This window comes from Punica granatum, chromosome 3, assembly GCF_007655135.1.
Source record: "Punica granatum isolate Tunisia-2019 chromosome 3, ASM765513v2, whole genome shotgun sequence".
Lineage (NCBI taxonomy): Eukaryota > Viridiplantae > Streptophyta > Magnoliopsida > Myrtales > Lythraceae > Punica > Punica granatum.
In genome coordinates this window covers 25299363-25313267 of record NC_045129.1, presented here as the reverse complement: position 1 = coordinate 25313267, position 13905 = coordinate 25299363, and the positions used below count along the sequence as shown (strand labels likewise).

General features: G+C 37.9%; 1 protein-coding gene across 1 annotated transcript; it reads left to right on the top strand.

Moving 5' to 3' along the window:
* The first annotated feature begins 5792 nt into the window (after nucleotides 1-5792).
* On the top strand, nucleotides 5793-13637 carry LOC116200714 (histidine kinase 4). Its single transcript, XM_031531572.1, has 11 exons — nucleotides 5793-6576; nucleotides 6912-7145; nucleotides 7228-7397; nucleotides 7806-8024; nucleotides 8124-8310; nucleotides 8438-8489; nucleotides 8583-8812; nucleotides 8962-9060; nucleotides 9589-10292; nucleotides 10933-11439; nucleotides 13077-13637. Exons 1-11 carry the CDS (start codon nucleotides 6229-6231, stop codon nucleotides 13318-13320), a joined length of 2994 nt encoding a protein of 997 aa, XP_031387432.1. The 5' UTR covers nucleotides 5793-6228; the 3' UTR covers nucleotides 13321-13637.
* The last annotated feature ends 268 nt before the right edge of the window (nucleotides 13638-13905 follow it).

Genomic DNA, 13905 nt, shown 5'->3' with positions numbered 1-13905 from the left:
CTAAGGATTTAAAATTGACTCGATCTTTGAACGAAAGAACTAAGTCTGGGGGCTTTATTACGGGATTAGAAACCCGCAAGCTAATAACCCGTCCTTCCAGTACACTCTTGGCCTCCTATTGGTTTCTAACACTTTTATTCTCAAAGTCTAATTGTTTATCCTAAACTCTAGGTCTTGTTCGCGTATTTATACAAGAAAGAATAAAGAATGAAAATTACAAGGCTTTTAGCATGTTACACATTCCCACATACTCATATATACATTATTTACACAGGCCACACCTTCGGCCAACATTCAACCATGGGCGATAAATTCAGACCAAATTAACCATGGGCCATACATTCAAGCCAAGTATCGACAAGTGGGCCGAGTAGGCCAAGAAGTGGGTCTAAAGCCCAAAGAGAGGAAAATGGGCCTAGGGCCTCTAGCCTAGAAAATTCTAAGTCTATTTTCCTATGTCTACATACTTTATCCACAATTTTCAATTTTTTTTTAGTTTATTCTAATTTTATTATCAAGACCATATTTACGTGACTAAGCAAATTAATCCCAAAAATCTACAAGAATGGTCCCAACTCCCTCAAGGTCAACACGATATTCAATTTGGATTTTAGGACTCAATTAGTGAGTTTTATTACACTTAACCCTCCTGATTAATGTCAATATTCATGATAATCATTTTTAACCAATTTATACACAAAATTAGATTTTTTTATTCAATTAACTCTAGTATTAAGTCAAGTTATGGACTTTTACCAGTTTAAGGGACCCCGGATCCTAATGACCCACCCTCAAGGTCACAAAGACCTTCCTAAGGGCCTAAGACACTCTAATTAGTATCTAACTACCCTTAGTCCCATGTGATTAGGCCAAGTTTACGTGATTATTACAAATTAATATATTAACTTTACACTTTGACCAACTTTGACTTGATTATTAACACACACATTCGGCCATACTCATACATACACACAGGAATGATTATTCACACTAATCAAACCTAAGGACATTCAATTAGACCCAATAAGATTCCAATTCCTAAGGCCGAAATACTAATTAGGTCAATTTCATCCTAATTAGTCTAACTAGTCCTAATTAGACTCTACTTGAGCAAAATCGGACCTAATTGGACAGTATGCGCACTCGGCCACATTGCCATCAACATAATCAAAGTTCCAATCATCAATTAATGCAACAATCAAAGCAATTGGCCATAATTACGCCTTATTCACAAGGCCCTTAGCTAATCAACACAATTAACCCCCTAATTGAGCCCATAATTATCCAATTGATGCTCGGATCTGCTCAGCAAAAATTTACATCATACTTACGAGCATGGTTATTAGAATTGCAATTCGAATCATAGAATCGTACGATTCTGTGATTCGAATCGTAGAATCGTACGATTCTACGATTCAAGGGGCGACTAGCGATTCCGATTTCATGGCATGAATCAAGAAGGTAGAATCGTGGCTGAATCAGGACGACAATCGTAAAATTGTAGAACCGGACCGATTCTACGATTCTGGTTTCAGCCCAAATTACCAGGCCTAAAGGTTGGGCTTGATGGGCCTCAAAGTGGGCTCAGAAAGCCCAACATGATCTTCTGATTAGTAATCCAATACTATTTATTCCTGCCCACCCACGCTGTTTTGATCCTCGGTATATAATTTATATTTAATAATCCCAGAATAAATTTTCAGATTCTGCCACTCGTATCATATAATTTTTATTATATTATTTTTTTGGATGAGTAAAAAATATTTTGGGTGAATTTTATTGTATTATTTACACTATAACCCAAATACTCAAAGTGTAGTTAAAAAAAAAAAGTCTACCCGATCCGTCAAAACTAGAGGATTATTTACAAAAAATTTTAATCTTCTTATTATACTCTAACAAAAATTCCACGATGAATTCCATAACTTCTATAGAATGAGAAAGGATTACATTAACTTATGTGATTCCATTTGACAAATAGAGATTAAAACTTGTTTTTTTTTTTGTGCGAATTGACTTTCCCGGCATTCTTTGACATTCTTTGAGTTATTCCATAGGCATTCATATCCTTTAAGTTCCACTTAAGGCTCTTGATCACTTATTGTTAGGTGACATTTTTGGAGTTGCTACCTCACGTCTTTGTATCATATGATTTTTGTTTGTACTCTACCGAAAAAAATTGTTTTGCTGCTGAAGGTGTAGTTAAATGATAAATAAGCATGTCACTTGCTTATATTGTTGATTCTTTTGCCATTTTGCCGTTTATTTCGCACCATAATTCACGTGAAAATTTTGTTCATAATATACAGTGCATTCGTATACCAAAATGGAGGGTCGAAATTGTTTCTTGTAGATTACATATTACTAGAATAGAATTTTGAAGTACTCCGTCCTTACTTAAGTATGAGGTAAGATTCAACAAACTCATAGATAAGGCTAATGGATTTCTTATATGAGTTTCGCATGTAGATCGAAGAGGGTGTTCTCATATGAGCAAATTGAAAAACTCATTAATGGCGTTCCTCTAGTTTTGAATGAGCAAGAATTGATCTTTTCTGCTCAGGACAACAGGAAAGTATAATACATATATCTATATATATGATTTTTTTAATTACAAGTAAAATCTTACGATTTACGATTCGAATATACGATTCATAATTCCATGACTCTCGATCGATTCTAGGTAGAATCGCAATTCTAACAACCTTGCTTACGAGGCCAATTTTATGCTAATTAAGACCAATTGAATCAAATCAATCCTAATTTCAAACAGTCGGAGCTAATTACCACTAATTAAGCCTAATTGAGCCACAAATTATTGAATAGACTCATTTAATCCTATTTATCCAAAAATTACAGAATGTTGAGAGTTCAATTTCATGCTAATTTCGACCAACTTAGCGAACACAAGCCTAATTACTTATAGCCAAGTGTGCCTTTAGTCTGATTTCATGCAATTTGGCCCGAATTAGACTCAATTTACTCTAAATTGGACTCAAACACAACGCGACCAGAATTGACCCAAGATCAATAAAATAGGATTAAGCCGAACTTAAGCCTAGTTAGCATACCACTACTCAATTTGTCTTATGAGGGCTCTAATTACACACAATCAAGACATATTTAGCAAGATTTAACTAATTCTAGTGTATATACACGCAATAGACAACCTAATCATATTCTAAAACATCCTATTAACGTGATATTGAGCATAGGTCTTACTATCCTAAGGCTAATCGTCGAAGAATTGACCGAAAGATCCCGCTTTTACCATAAACATGTATATAAGATAGTATGAGAATGAAAAAGGGGAAGAATTGGTTTTGGCCTGAGCCACAAGGCTCGGATCAGTCCCAGGCAGATGCGGGAAGTCGCCACACTATACCTTTTCTTACTTGTTTCAATTAATATTTCAAGCTCGAAAATGGAAGCTTCCTTACTAATTTAAGTAGGTATTAGTGTAATTACGGAATTTTAGGATTATTTTAGCATAATCTCAGCATATCAAGTTGGCCAAAAGTCCGTTCTTTAGCAAATAACCTTATATTTTTAGGCAAAAGGGAGTTGGGGACCATTTTCCAAATAACAAAATATTTGGGATCAAAATAAAAAATAATTCAAAAAATTCAGGGGTCGGACGCATTGCAACTGACCATACGGAAGAGGGTGGTTAACTTTATAATATGTAATATCCGAAAAAAAGAAAGAAAGCAATATTATAGATTTTCTGTTAGTCAACTCACTCAATGGGGCTAAGTGCTATTTTGATTGAAAAATGGAACTAATTGTCATATTGGCAAACCATAAGCGAGGTTTGTGCATTTTACCATATTTATATGTATTTGAAATGGAAACCGCTTAGGTTGCCTTTGGTTTTCAAGTTGGACCATGATCCAACTCAATTTGAATTTTTGTAATGATTGGAAGTGTTGCAAAAATATATAGATTTGGTGAAAAAATATATATGTATGTATATATAAATGTAAAAATAGATAGATAATTTATTATTAAAAAATTAATTATAAAAATGATTAGTAAAAAGGATTAGGGAGAAATTGTTATTAAATAGAGAAAAAGGTCAAAACAATAATGATTGTAGTGTTAAATTTAGAAAAGACTAGAGTTAAGTTCAGCATAATAAAAATTTTTATTTAAAAAACAAACAAAGCCTATTGTGCAGAGTAGCACGATGTAAAAAGATATCATAAAAAATAAAAATTGCTTTGAGAAATTTTACTATTCAATACGTCAGCGACACATCATCGACATGTAAGCATATTTTAATTTATATACATATTAACAACACATCAAGGACACATTTTCTATCTTCTAATTTTATTGTACTTTATATATGGCATGATAAATTTATGACGCCATTAAAAGATCTACGAGTCAAATAATTATCTTTAATATTAAAATGATTAAAAAAAATAAGCATTCCACTATGGAATATTATTTTACGAATTTGCCATTTTTGGATGGCAAATAGACGAAAGGGCCTATTCGATCTACATTTAGGGATTAAGGGTGTGAGCTATGTAAAAAAATGGGACGGGGACCAATTGATGTACCTCTCTCGAAGTCGAATTTGTTAATTCTATCCAACAAGAGAAAAAAGAGAGAGGAGACAAGAGGATGGATGGCGCCCGGTGCGGGATGAGAGAGAGGAACAAGACGAGAACTAGAAAGGAAACGAACAGTTTGACGAGGGGAGGGGGGGGGAGAGAGAGGGGGTGGAGGGGACAACAGCGTATCTGCAAAAATCCACAAAATTCGATTCTGTTTGCTTTGAAAAGCAAGGCACACCCCATTATAAAAAGAAAAAAAAATATGTAAAATATTTTAATGGATCCCCCAAATCTCCCTTTCCCATTACCAACTATTAATCTTTCTCTTTCGTCCAAACAGAGACACCATTAAACAAAAACAAGCAAAAAAAAAAGAAAGTAAAAACTCAAAATCCTTGAGATGGAGACTCCTCTCCTCTCATCAGTCTCACTCTCTCTCATTCAATGAACCTCTCCATCCTTCTCTCTCTCACAGCTAAACACTGTTAACCTTCCTCTTATAATAATCCCCAGCTCTCTCTCTCTCTCTCTTTCCTTGTATAATGTTTGTCTGTTCAGTCAGTAGTTTTTGCTCACTGGCTTGTGTTTGCTTCGCTGTGGTGTGTGTCTCTCTCTGTCTCTCTACAGTTGAACATATCAGTGAACGTGCTTCTTCTTTCTTGTTCTTGAGAATCCTCCAACCAAACCTTCACGCTTCCTAGCGAGAGAGAGAGAGAGAGAGAGAGAAGAGAAGAACATGACCCTTATTATTATACTTGCTTAAATAATCCCTGTCTCTCTCTTCCCCTCTGTCTGCTGCAGAAACTGTTTCTTCTTTTAGCTTAATTTGTTTTTCTGTTCAGTTACACAGCTCACTTTTGAATAGAAGATAAAGACAGAGAGGGGGAGAAAACAGTCATTCCCTTTCGTAATGTAATGAAATGAAATAAAATTTAATTCGAAAAAATAAAGATAAAAATAATTAAAAAAATATCAAAAGAATTTTAAAATATAAAAATAAAAATAATTATATTATTAAATTTAAAAAAGTGTTAAAATTGATAAAAAAAATATTTGATATTAAAAAAACTTAATATTAAAAAAGTAATTATAATAATAGATAATTTTAAAAAAATAATTATTATATTATTAAAATAAAATAAAATAAAGTTAAATTAAAATTTATTTTTGTTGCCCAGCAAAACCAATCGATTGTTCTTTGGGAGTTGGGCTCTTCCCCGTCTTTTGAGAGAGAGAGAGAGAGAGAGAGTGTCAGTCCATGGAGTGCTCATTGAGAATGAGAAAATGAGAGCTCAGAGCTCCTCTTATCAGTTATTATATAATAGCTCTAATGGAGAAGATGGGTCTCCTCCTAGAGTGAATGTGAAGAGAACAATACTCACTGCCCCAAAAAAATTATTCCTTTTTTTTTTTTGTCGCCCCCTTTTCATCTTCTTTTCCCCTGCTTTTTACCCTTTGAGTCTCGCAAGCCGATGCTGCTGCAATCATAGTTTCTACCCAAGAGGAAAGAACAACAAAGGTTTGGCTATATTTCCCCCAGCAAATGCATGCAATTGCTTCCTCTCCTTGGAGCTTCCATGGATGAATTGGGGCAGAGACCCCAACAGCAACAATAATCATCACTTCATTAGTGAAGTGTGAAAAGAAAAGAAGATTCTTGATGGGCCTGAAGATGCAACAGAACCACCACTTGGTGGCAGTGAAGTTGTCCACAACCAGCAGCAGCAACAACAACAAAAGAGGGTACACATTCATTCCGGCGAACAGGAGATGGCTCCCCAAGTTCTTGCTTCTGTGGGTCATGGTGGTTCTGTTCATCAGCCTGCTCATCTACAGAGGAATGGACGCGGATGTGAAGGTCAGGAGGAAGGACGTCTTGGTCAGCATGTGCGATCAACGAGCCAGAATGTTGAAGGATCAGTTCAGTGTCAGTGTTAACCATGTTCACGCCCTCGCCATTCTTGTCTCCACCTTCCATTACTACCGGAACCCTTCTGCCATTGATCAGGTTCCTTCCCTTTTCCTATGTCTGTTCTATGTCTGTTCTTGTTTGGTTTTGTTCCTGTAACATATTAATGTTCCAAGGAAAGAAAAAAAAATGGAAACCAATTTTGTTGCATTTAGGGTAACATTTCCTCATTCATTTGTCGTCTTGGATATACCTACGAACAGTGGGGCTGTCCTGTCGCGGTTCAATGTGCTTCCAGATAAAACTTCCTTTCCAATCTCTGTTGTTTGGATGGTCGACTTAAAGGGGTTAATTTCTTTCTGGGTATTTGTTGGAGATACCAGTTGTTTGTTTGTTCATTGATTCCATGGTCTTGGGTATGTATACAAATACAGGAAACTTTTGCGGAGTACACGGCAAGGACGGCCTTTGAGCGGCCACTGCTCAGTGGGGTGGCATACGCTCAGGGAGTAATTGATTCAGAGAGAGAGGAATTTGAGAAGCAGCAAGGGTGGACTATCAAGACAATGGAGAGGGAGCCGTCTCCTGTTCGAGATGAGTATGCCCCCGTCATTTTCTCTCAAGAGACAGTCTCCCACATTGCGTCACTGGATATGATGTCTGGGGAGGTAAAATCTTGTGATTTTAGTTTTGAGCTGGTTCACAATGGGGAATACAAATTGTTGATGCCATGCCTTGATGTTCTTTTAGGAGGACAGGGAGAATATTCTGAGGGCGAGGGCTACGGGGAAATCTGTTCTAACAAGCCCTTTCAGGCTTCTCGGCTCTCACCACTTGGGTGTGGTGCTCACTTTTCCTGTTTACAAGTCGAAGCTCCCCCCTGACCCAACCATAGAAGAGCGAATTGCTGCCACTGCAGGGTGAGTTTGATCTTCTCTAAGTCCAATTGTTGCAAATTTGAAAATACGTGAGATTAGAATTTTCTACCATGCAATGGGCAGATTGCATATGACAAATGTCATATTTAATACGTTTCTGTAACTACAGAGAGCTACTACTTGGGAAGGAACCAATTCATCTTTTCGTGTTTTCAGTTGGGTGTCTAAATTGTCAATTCCTAAACTAAAGTATATTGAGTAGGTAATCTGTAGTGCTTGATCTATGTTCCATTTGGCACTTCTGCCATGACAAGTAAACATTGTTATGCTTGGTAAACTAAATGTTGAACAAAAGAATTATCTGTTTCAACTTTCATTTTCTTGGTATCATTTTTGTGCTGTTTATTTTATGTGTAGAATGCACCGACCTATGAATTGAATGACTCGCAGATACATTGGTGGAGCTTTTGATGTTGAATCTCTTGTTGAGAACCTTCTGGGGCAGCTTGATGGGAATCAAGCAATCTTGGTTAATGTGTATGATGTAACTAACTCTTCTGATCCCCTCATCATGTACGGTCATCGGAATCCTGAAGGCGACATGTCCCTTATACATGAGAGCAAGCTCGACTTCGGTGACCCGTTCAGGAAACATCTAATGATTTGTAGGTCTGTATATTTAATTACCAACTTTGGTTGATTCCTACAGAAGCCATTTTTTCGAATTTTCACAAGCCTGACTATTGCTCTTGTGATGAACCTGAGCAGATATCATGAGAAGGCTCCGACATCATGGACTGCTCTCACCACCGCATTTCTATTTTTCGTCATTGGACTTTTAGTGGGTTACATCTTATATGGTGCGGCGACTCACATTGTTAAAGTGGAAGATGGTTATCATGAGATGGAGGAATTAAAAGTTCGAGCTGAAGCTGCCGATATTGCTAAATCTCAAGTAAATTTTCATGACCCTTTCTTTCTCTCTCTCTCTCGCTCTCTTTATTCCCCTCTCTGGATTGGAGTTCAACCTACTCTTTTCCTGTTACTATTTAATTTAAATTGTATATTTATGTTCATGGCAGTTTCTTGCTACTGTTTCCCATGAGATCAGAACCCCCATGAACGGCATTCTTGGTACTCTCGTGATCCTCTGGAAGAATCTTTTATCCATTGCTTTGTACATCTAATTTGCCTCTATCATCCCTAGATTAATATTGCATTTCCTAGGAATGCTTGCCCTACTTCTGGACACGGAATTGAGTTCAACTCAGCGAGACTATGCTCAAACGGCTCAAGTTTGTGGGAAGGCACTGATAGCCTTAATAAATGAGGTGCTTGACCGAGCTAAAATTGAAGCGGGCAAGCTGGAACTTGAAATGGTCCCGTTTGAAATCCGCTCGATTCTAGATGATGTTCTTTCTCTATTCTCTGAGAAATCCCGACACAAAGGCATTGAGGTAAGTCATACTTTAATTTGTCATCATTTTTACTTTTGTTTTAAATCCTAGTATTCAATTGCTTTTCCCCACTTTTGCTTGGTACTGATATCATATTTCTTGTTTGATAATCGCCTGCATTTATGTATCTGATTCATTGGGAAGTGAAGCTTGCTGTATACGTCTCTGACAAAGTTCCAGAGATTGTCAACGGAGATCCTGGAAGATTTAGGCAGATAATCACCAATCTTGTCGGCAATTCGGTTAAAGTGAGTGAACTTCTCTCTAAAGTTTTGATCGAATTGATTGGTCTGGGAGTTTTTATTTTTTATTTTTTTAATTTTGCTAAGCAACTGATTCTAAAAGATGTAAGATTGGTGGTAAAGTTTGCGTCATATTGAGCTATCTACCTGAAAACCTGTGAGAATAATTACATTTAAGATCCTTGCTGTTTGGTTAAGTCATTGAAGAAGCACAGAGGCTTGGTGACACCCCTCAAGTTTGATGGGTCAAATTTTTCTGGATCAATGGCTTTTGGGTCATGGCTTTGTAATTGCTCCCTTTATATAGTCCCCTGCCAACCCGCGGGTGATATTTTTTTCACTTCTTTCTCTGGTTGATGCAACTCACTAAGTTAAATTTTGGTAACACGTAAATTTAGTAGCAGTGAACTTCTCGATGATATGCAAAGATGTCCGATAATAATGTGATTTTAAATTTGGGTTAGCAGTCTTCATCATTTTGTATATGTCCAGTAAATGAAATTGCTAGTACTCATTAGATGAGACATTTGACAGTTCACAGAGAGGGGGCACGTATTTGTTAAAGTCCATCTATTGGAGCAAGTAAAACCCCTGGCAAATTCACAGACCTGTCTAAACGGGCTGGCAGGGGAAAATAGGCCAATTTCAGGGACCACTAGTTTCAAAACATTGAGTGGCTCTGAAGCAGCTGATGAGAGAAATAGTTGGGAGTCCTTCAAGCATTTGCTCGCCGAAGACGATCAATTCGACTCGTTGGATGATAGGGCATCCTTTAATGATGGGATGGTCACGCTGATGGTATGCGTAGAGGATACAGGAATTGGGATCCCCTTGTCTGCCCAGGAACGTGTATTTATGCCCTTTATGCAGGCTGACAGCTCGACTTCTAGGAATTATGGTGGAACCGGGATTGGGCTTAGCATCAGCAAGTGCCTTGTTAAACTTATGGGTGGGCAGATAAGCTTTGTAAGCCGGCCTCAAATAGGAAGCACATTCTCGTTCACAGCGGACTTCGGGAGGTGTCCTAACAAAGTCGAGCTCAACAATGGAAAGAAACATATTTCCGAAGATCTGCCTTCTAGTTTCAGAGGGTTGAAGGCGATAGTAATTGATGGTAAACCTGTGAGAGCAGCAGTCACAAGGTACCATCTGAAGAGACTTGGGATCAATGCAGAGGTTGCAAGCAGCACCAGCACAGTGGCAGCAGTGAATGGCAAGAATGGGTCTTTGAAAGCTGGGTATATTCTCATGTTTCTCTTATTTATTCAATTTTTTTTTTCACCCATTGAGCAATAGATTTATAGAAAGAATCTCGTAGTTTCTGGAGATTTTGGATAGGCTTGTCAATTGACAAAATGGGTTAAATTTTTCCTCCCTTCAGGTTTAGTCCGGATTTCTGGAATAAGTTATCTTAAAAATGCATCTGTATTCTATCACTAAAATGTTTTTTGAAACCTTAGTGTCTTTTCCTCAAGGAATTGCCTATTTGGCATTGTTCCTTTGCTCCCTGCATTATTTTCAAGAACATTCTCTTGATATCTATTTCAAAAGCTTGGGCAATTTGGCCACCTCTAATGTTGGTTGTTTTCTCATCTATATTTGTTCATAATTTCTTTTTCCTTCTAAACTGCTAATAATCATCTTTGGTTTTTCGTCGTTTATATGTATATAACATAACTATGTTTAAATTTGGATCTTAATCATGCCATGACCTGTTAAATCTATCGGGTTTGCATGTACATATATTTTCTTCAAATTGACCTCTAGATTTCTTTTGTTGTCTATGTGCTGTTGCATTTTATTGAAAATAATGACAGAATTTGAAACTCTGATTTTCGAGTTGGATATAACCGTCTCAATCTTCTTCTGAATCGACAGATATGGAAGTCCAAGTGTAATTTTAGTCGAGAAAGACTCGTGGCTGTTATCGGGTGAGGATAATTGCCCGAATCTCCCTGCTTTAGATTGGAAGCAAAATGGCAACGGTATGGTTAAGATTCCGAAAGTCCTCCTAGCGACTAAAATATCGGCCACAGAGTTTGAAAAGACAAAAGCTTCAGGTTTTGCTGACACTGTCATTATGAAGCCGCTGAGGGCAAGCATGATTGCTGCATGTCTTCAGCAAGTTCTGGGCATTGGGAGGAAGAAGCCGCAGGGAAAAGACACTCCTAACGGGACTTGTTATCTTAAGAGCCTCCTCACAGGGAAGAAAATTTTGGTGGTTGACGACAACAAGGTAAATTTAAGAGTCACTGCAGGAGCTCTAAAGAAGTTTGGTGCCCATGTCGAGTGTGTGGAGAGCGGGAAGGTTGCGCTGACGAGGCTTCAACTGCCACACAGTTTTGATGCGTGCTTCATGGACATTCAGATGCCTGAGATGGATGGGTGCGTATATATTTATTTATTTTCTTATCATTAAAATGCAATACATTGATGGTTCAGAGTAGCATCTCTATATAAGTATGATGCATCCAACAAAGCTCAAGCTTGAAGCTCTACGCAAAATTGAATAATTGTGGCTTGAATAAGAATTATACTTGACAAACTCGAGTTCAGTTTTACTTTCTCAGTGACTCCAAAATAAAGCCAGACGTAGCTCGAGATAAGCTTTAAATTTCATTTGCATAAGGTTGAGATTTAAAATGACATGAAAGTGGGGGTTGAGATTTGAAATGACAAGAAATAGGATTATACTTTTGTGATTTATGGTTTAAATAAATTGAGAAAAAGACAGGGAGAAGCCTGGACTTAGCTTGATTATGTTTATTGGCCTCTTGAGCCGAGTGTTGCCAAGCTTGAGCTTCACTTTGGTTTACTAAAACTGTAGCTGAAACTCAGCTCAAGGTTAAAAAGAAACTTTGTTGGCTATGTATAGTGTGTACTTCTAGCATGATTACATAGTTTGGGATGATTGCGTCTTTGTTTTGTCATTACAGCCTCCGGTAAAAAGGTTGACAGGAACTCTGAAATTTGCCGCAACTAGAATAGTTATAGTAGAGAACTACTTGTTTCCTGCCCACAAATTGGGGCCTCAACAATCAATTGTGGAGAAAATAAAACCATGAATTCGCTGCAGTATCTATTTGTGACCTTGTTGTATGGATGTTCTTACCTCATATGAGTTCCTTAGAACTGATAGCCCAAGTTTGTGGAAGTAACCCAATCCAATTCCCTGAAAGATCAGGACTTAAAGGATCTCTTCCCCCCCCCCCCCCCCTTTTTGGTCATGGGGCTTCTTTAAAATTCAATGACCAGTTGCTGTTACTAAGGCGAACAATATTTTGAGCATATTGAATAAAAAAGGCCTTTCAGCTTAATTTATGAGTATGCATCTGCTTGTTATAGGACTCACTAAGGATTGTAGTCTCAAGTCAGAGCATGTTGATTATAACAATAATCTTTCATTGTTTTTGGCTGGATAGAGTATCAGCACTTACGAATACACTGGGGGGATATTCTTCAATCAATATTCAGCTGAACTATTTTATAGATCCTAATTACTCAAACACCAACCAGACCTTTCATATATATTCTGGCAATAGGTGCCTCTTGATATTGACCTATTGAGAGGTGCGGCTTGAGGGAGAGTGACAATTAAGGAACTATCATAGACGATGTTGAAGCATGTCAAATAATGATCGTTTAGGCAGGAATATCATATGCAAGAGGGATAGATATGAAGTTGATGTGGGTTCAAACTTACTCAGGGAGGCTCCAAGGTTTGGTGAGCTGGCTATTGCATGTTGTATTGCATGCTCGTGTACTAGAGTTGTGCTAATCTGTGCTGATGGTGGATCGTACTTACGCCATTTTTGGGTCGAGGGGAGTGGATATGGATGGATAAAAACTGCCATATTTGTGATCGAATTTTGTATCATGCAAGTCCTCTATCTGCCATATTGGTGATCGGATTTTGTATCATGCAAGTTCCTGTACCCATTTTGCTGAACAAAATTTACACTTTCTTCGATTCATTTTATTTACAAAAACTCTGTTACTTAATGACGGAAATGTTTATGCAGGTTTGAGGTGACTCGTAAGATCAGGCTGATGGAGAGAGAGGCAAATGAGCAGATGAAGGACGGGACAAGGCCCACAAACATTCGAGAGTGGCACATCCCTGTACTAGCCATGACAGCAGATGTGATCCACGCCACGTACGAGGAGTGCCTCAAGTGCGGGATGGATGGGTATGTCTCCAAGCCTTTTGAGGAGGAGAATCTATACCAGGCCGTCTCAAAGTTCTTCCAGACTGACCCCGTCTGAGACACAGCTGGATTGGAGTTTTTCAGTAGCACTGGCAGTTATGCATCAAACCTGGCTCGAGGATCATTTCTAACTGACTAAAAATAGAGATGTTAATTTGCTCGACTAGCAAATTTTTCCTCGTATATTTGTATACAACTTTCAAGGAGGCATGTGTCCCACTTGCTGCAGATCTGAAGGGGACCAAGCCTTAAAGGGTGTAAATGTCAAAATCTCTACCAATGTTATCTCCTCTACTCGGCATCCGTCATGTGATGATATAAACACACATGATATAAACCCTTTTTTTTCTTCTGACGGGCGAAACGATTCTGTAAGGTAATGGCTCTTGCCCCTGCTTTCGAGTAGCATCCAGCATATGGACAGTGGTACACCCTGAACCCAACTCCAACCCGGACGTAGAATTGGTGGTACAATCATCGTCCAACCGTCAAAGATTGAACCAACTTGCACCAAGAATTTTGGCAGTGGATCTGTCTGCACTATTATGATGAAGCTAGGCAATGATCCGTGGGTTGCATGCGAAATTTGGTGAATATAAAATTGAATTATATTTTTATAAATTATAAATATTATTAGATTAAA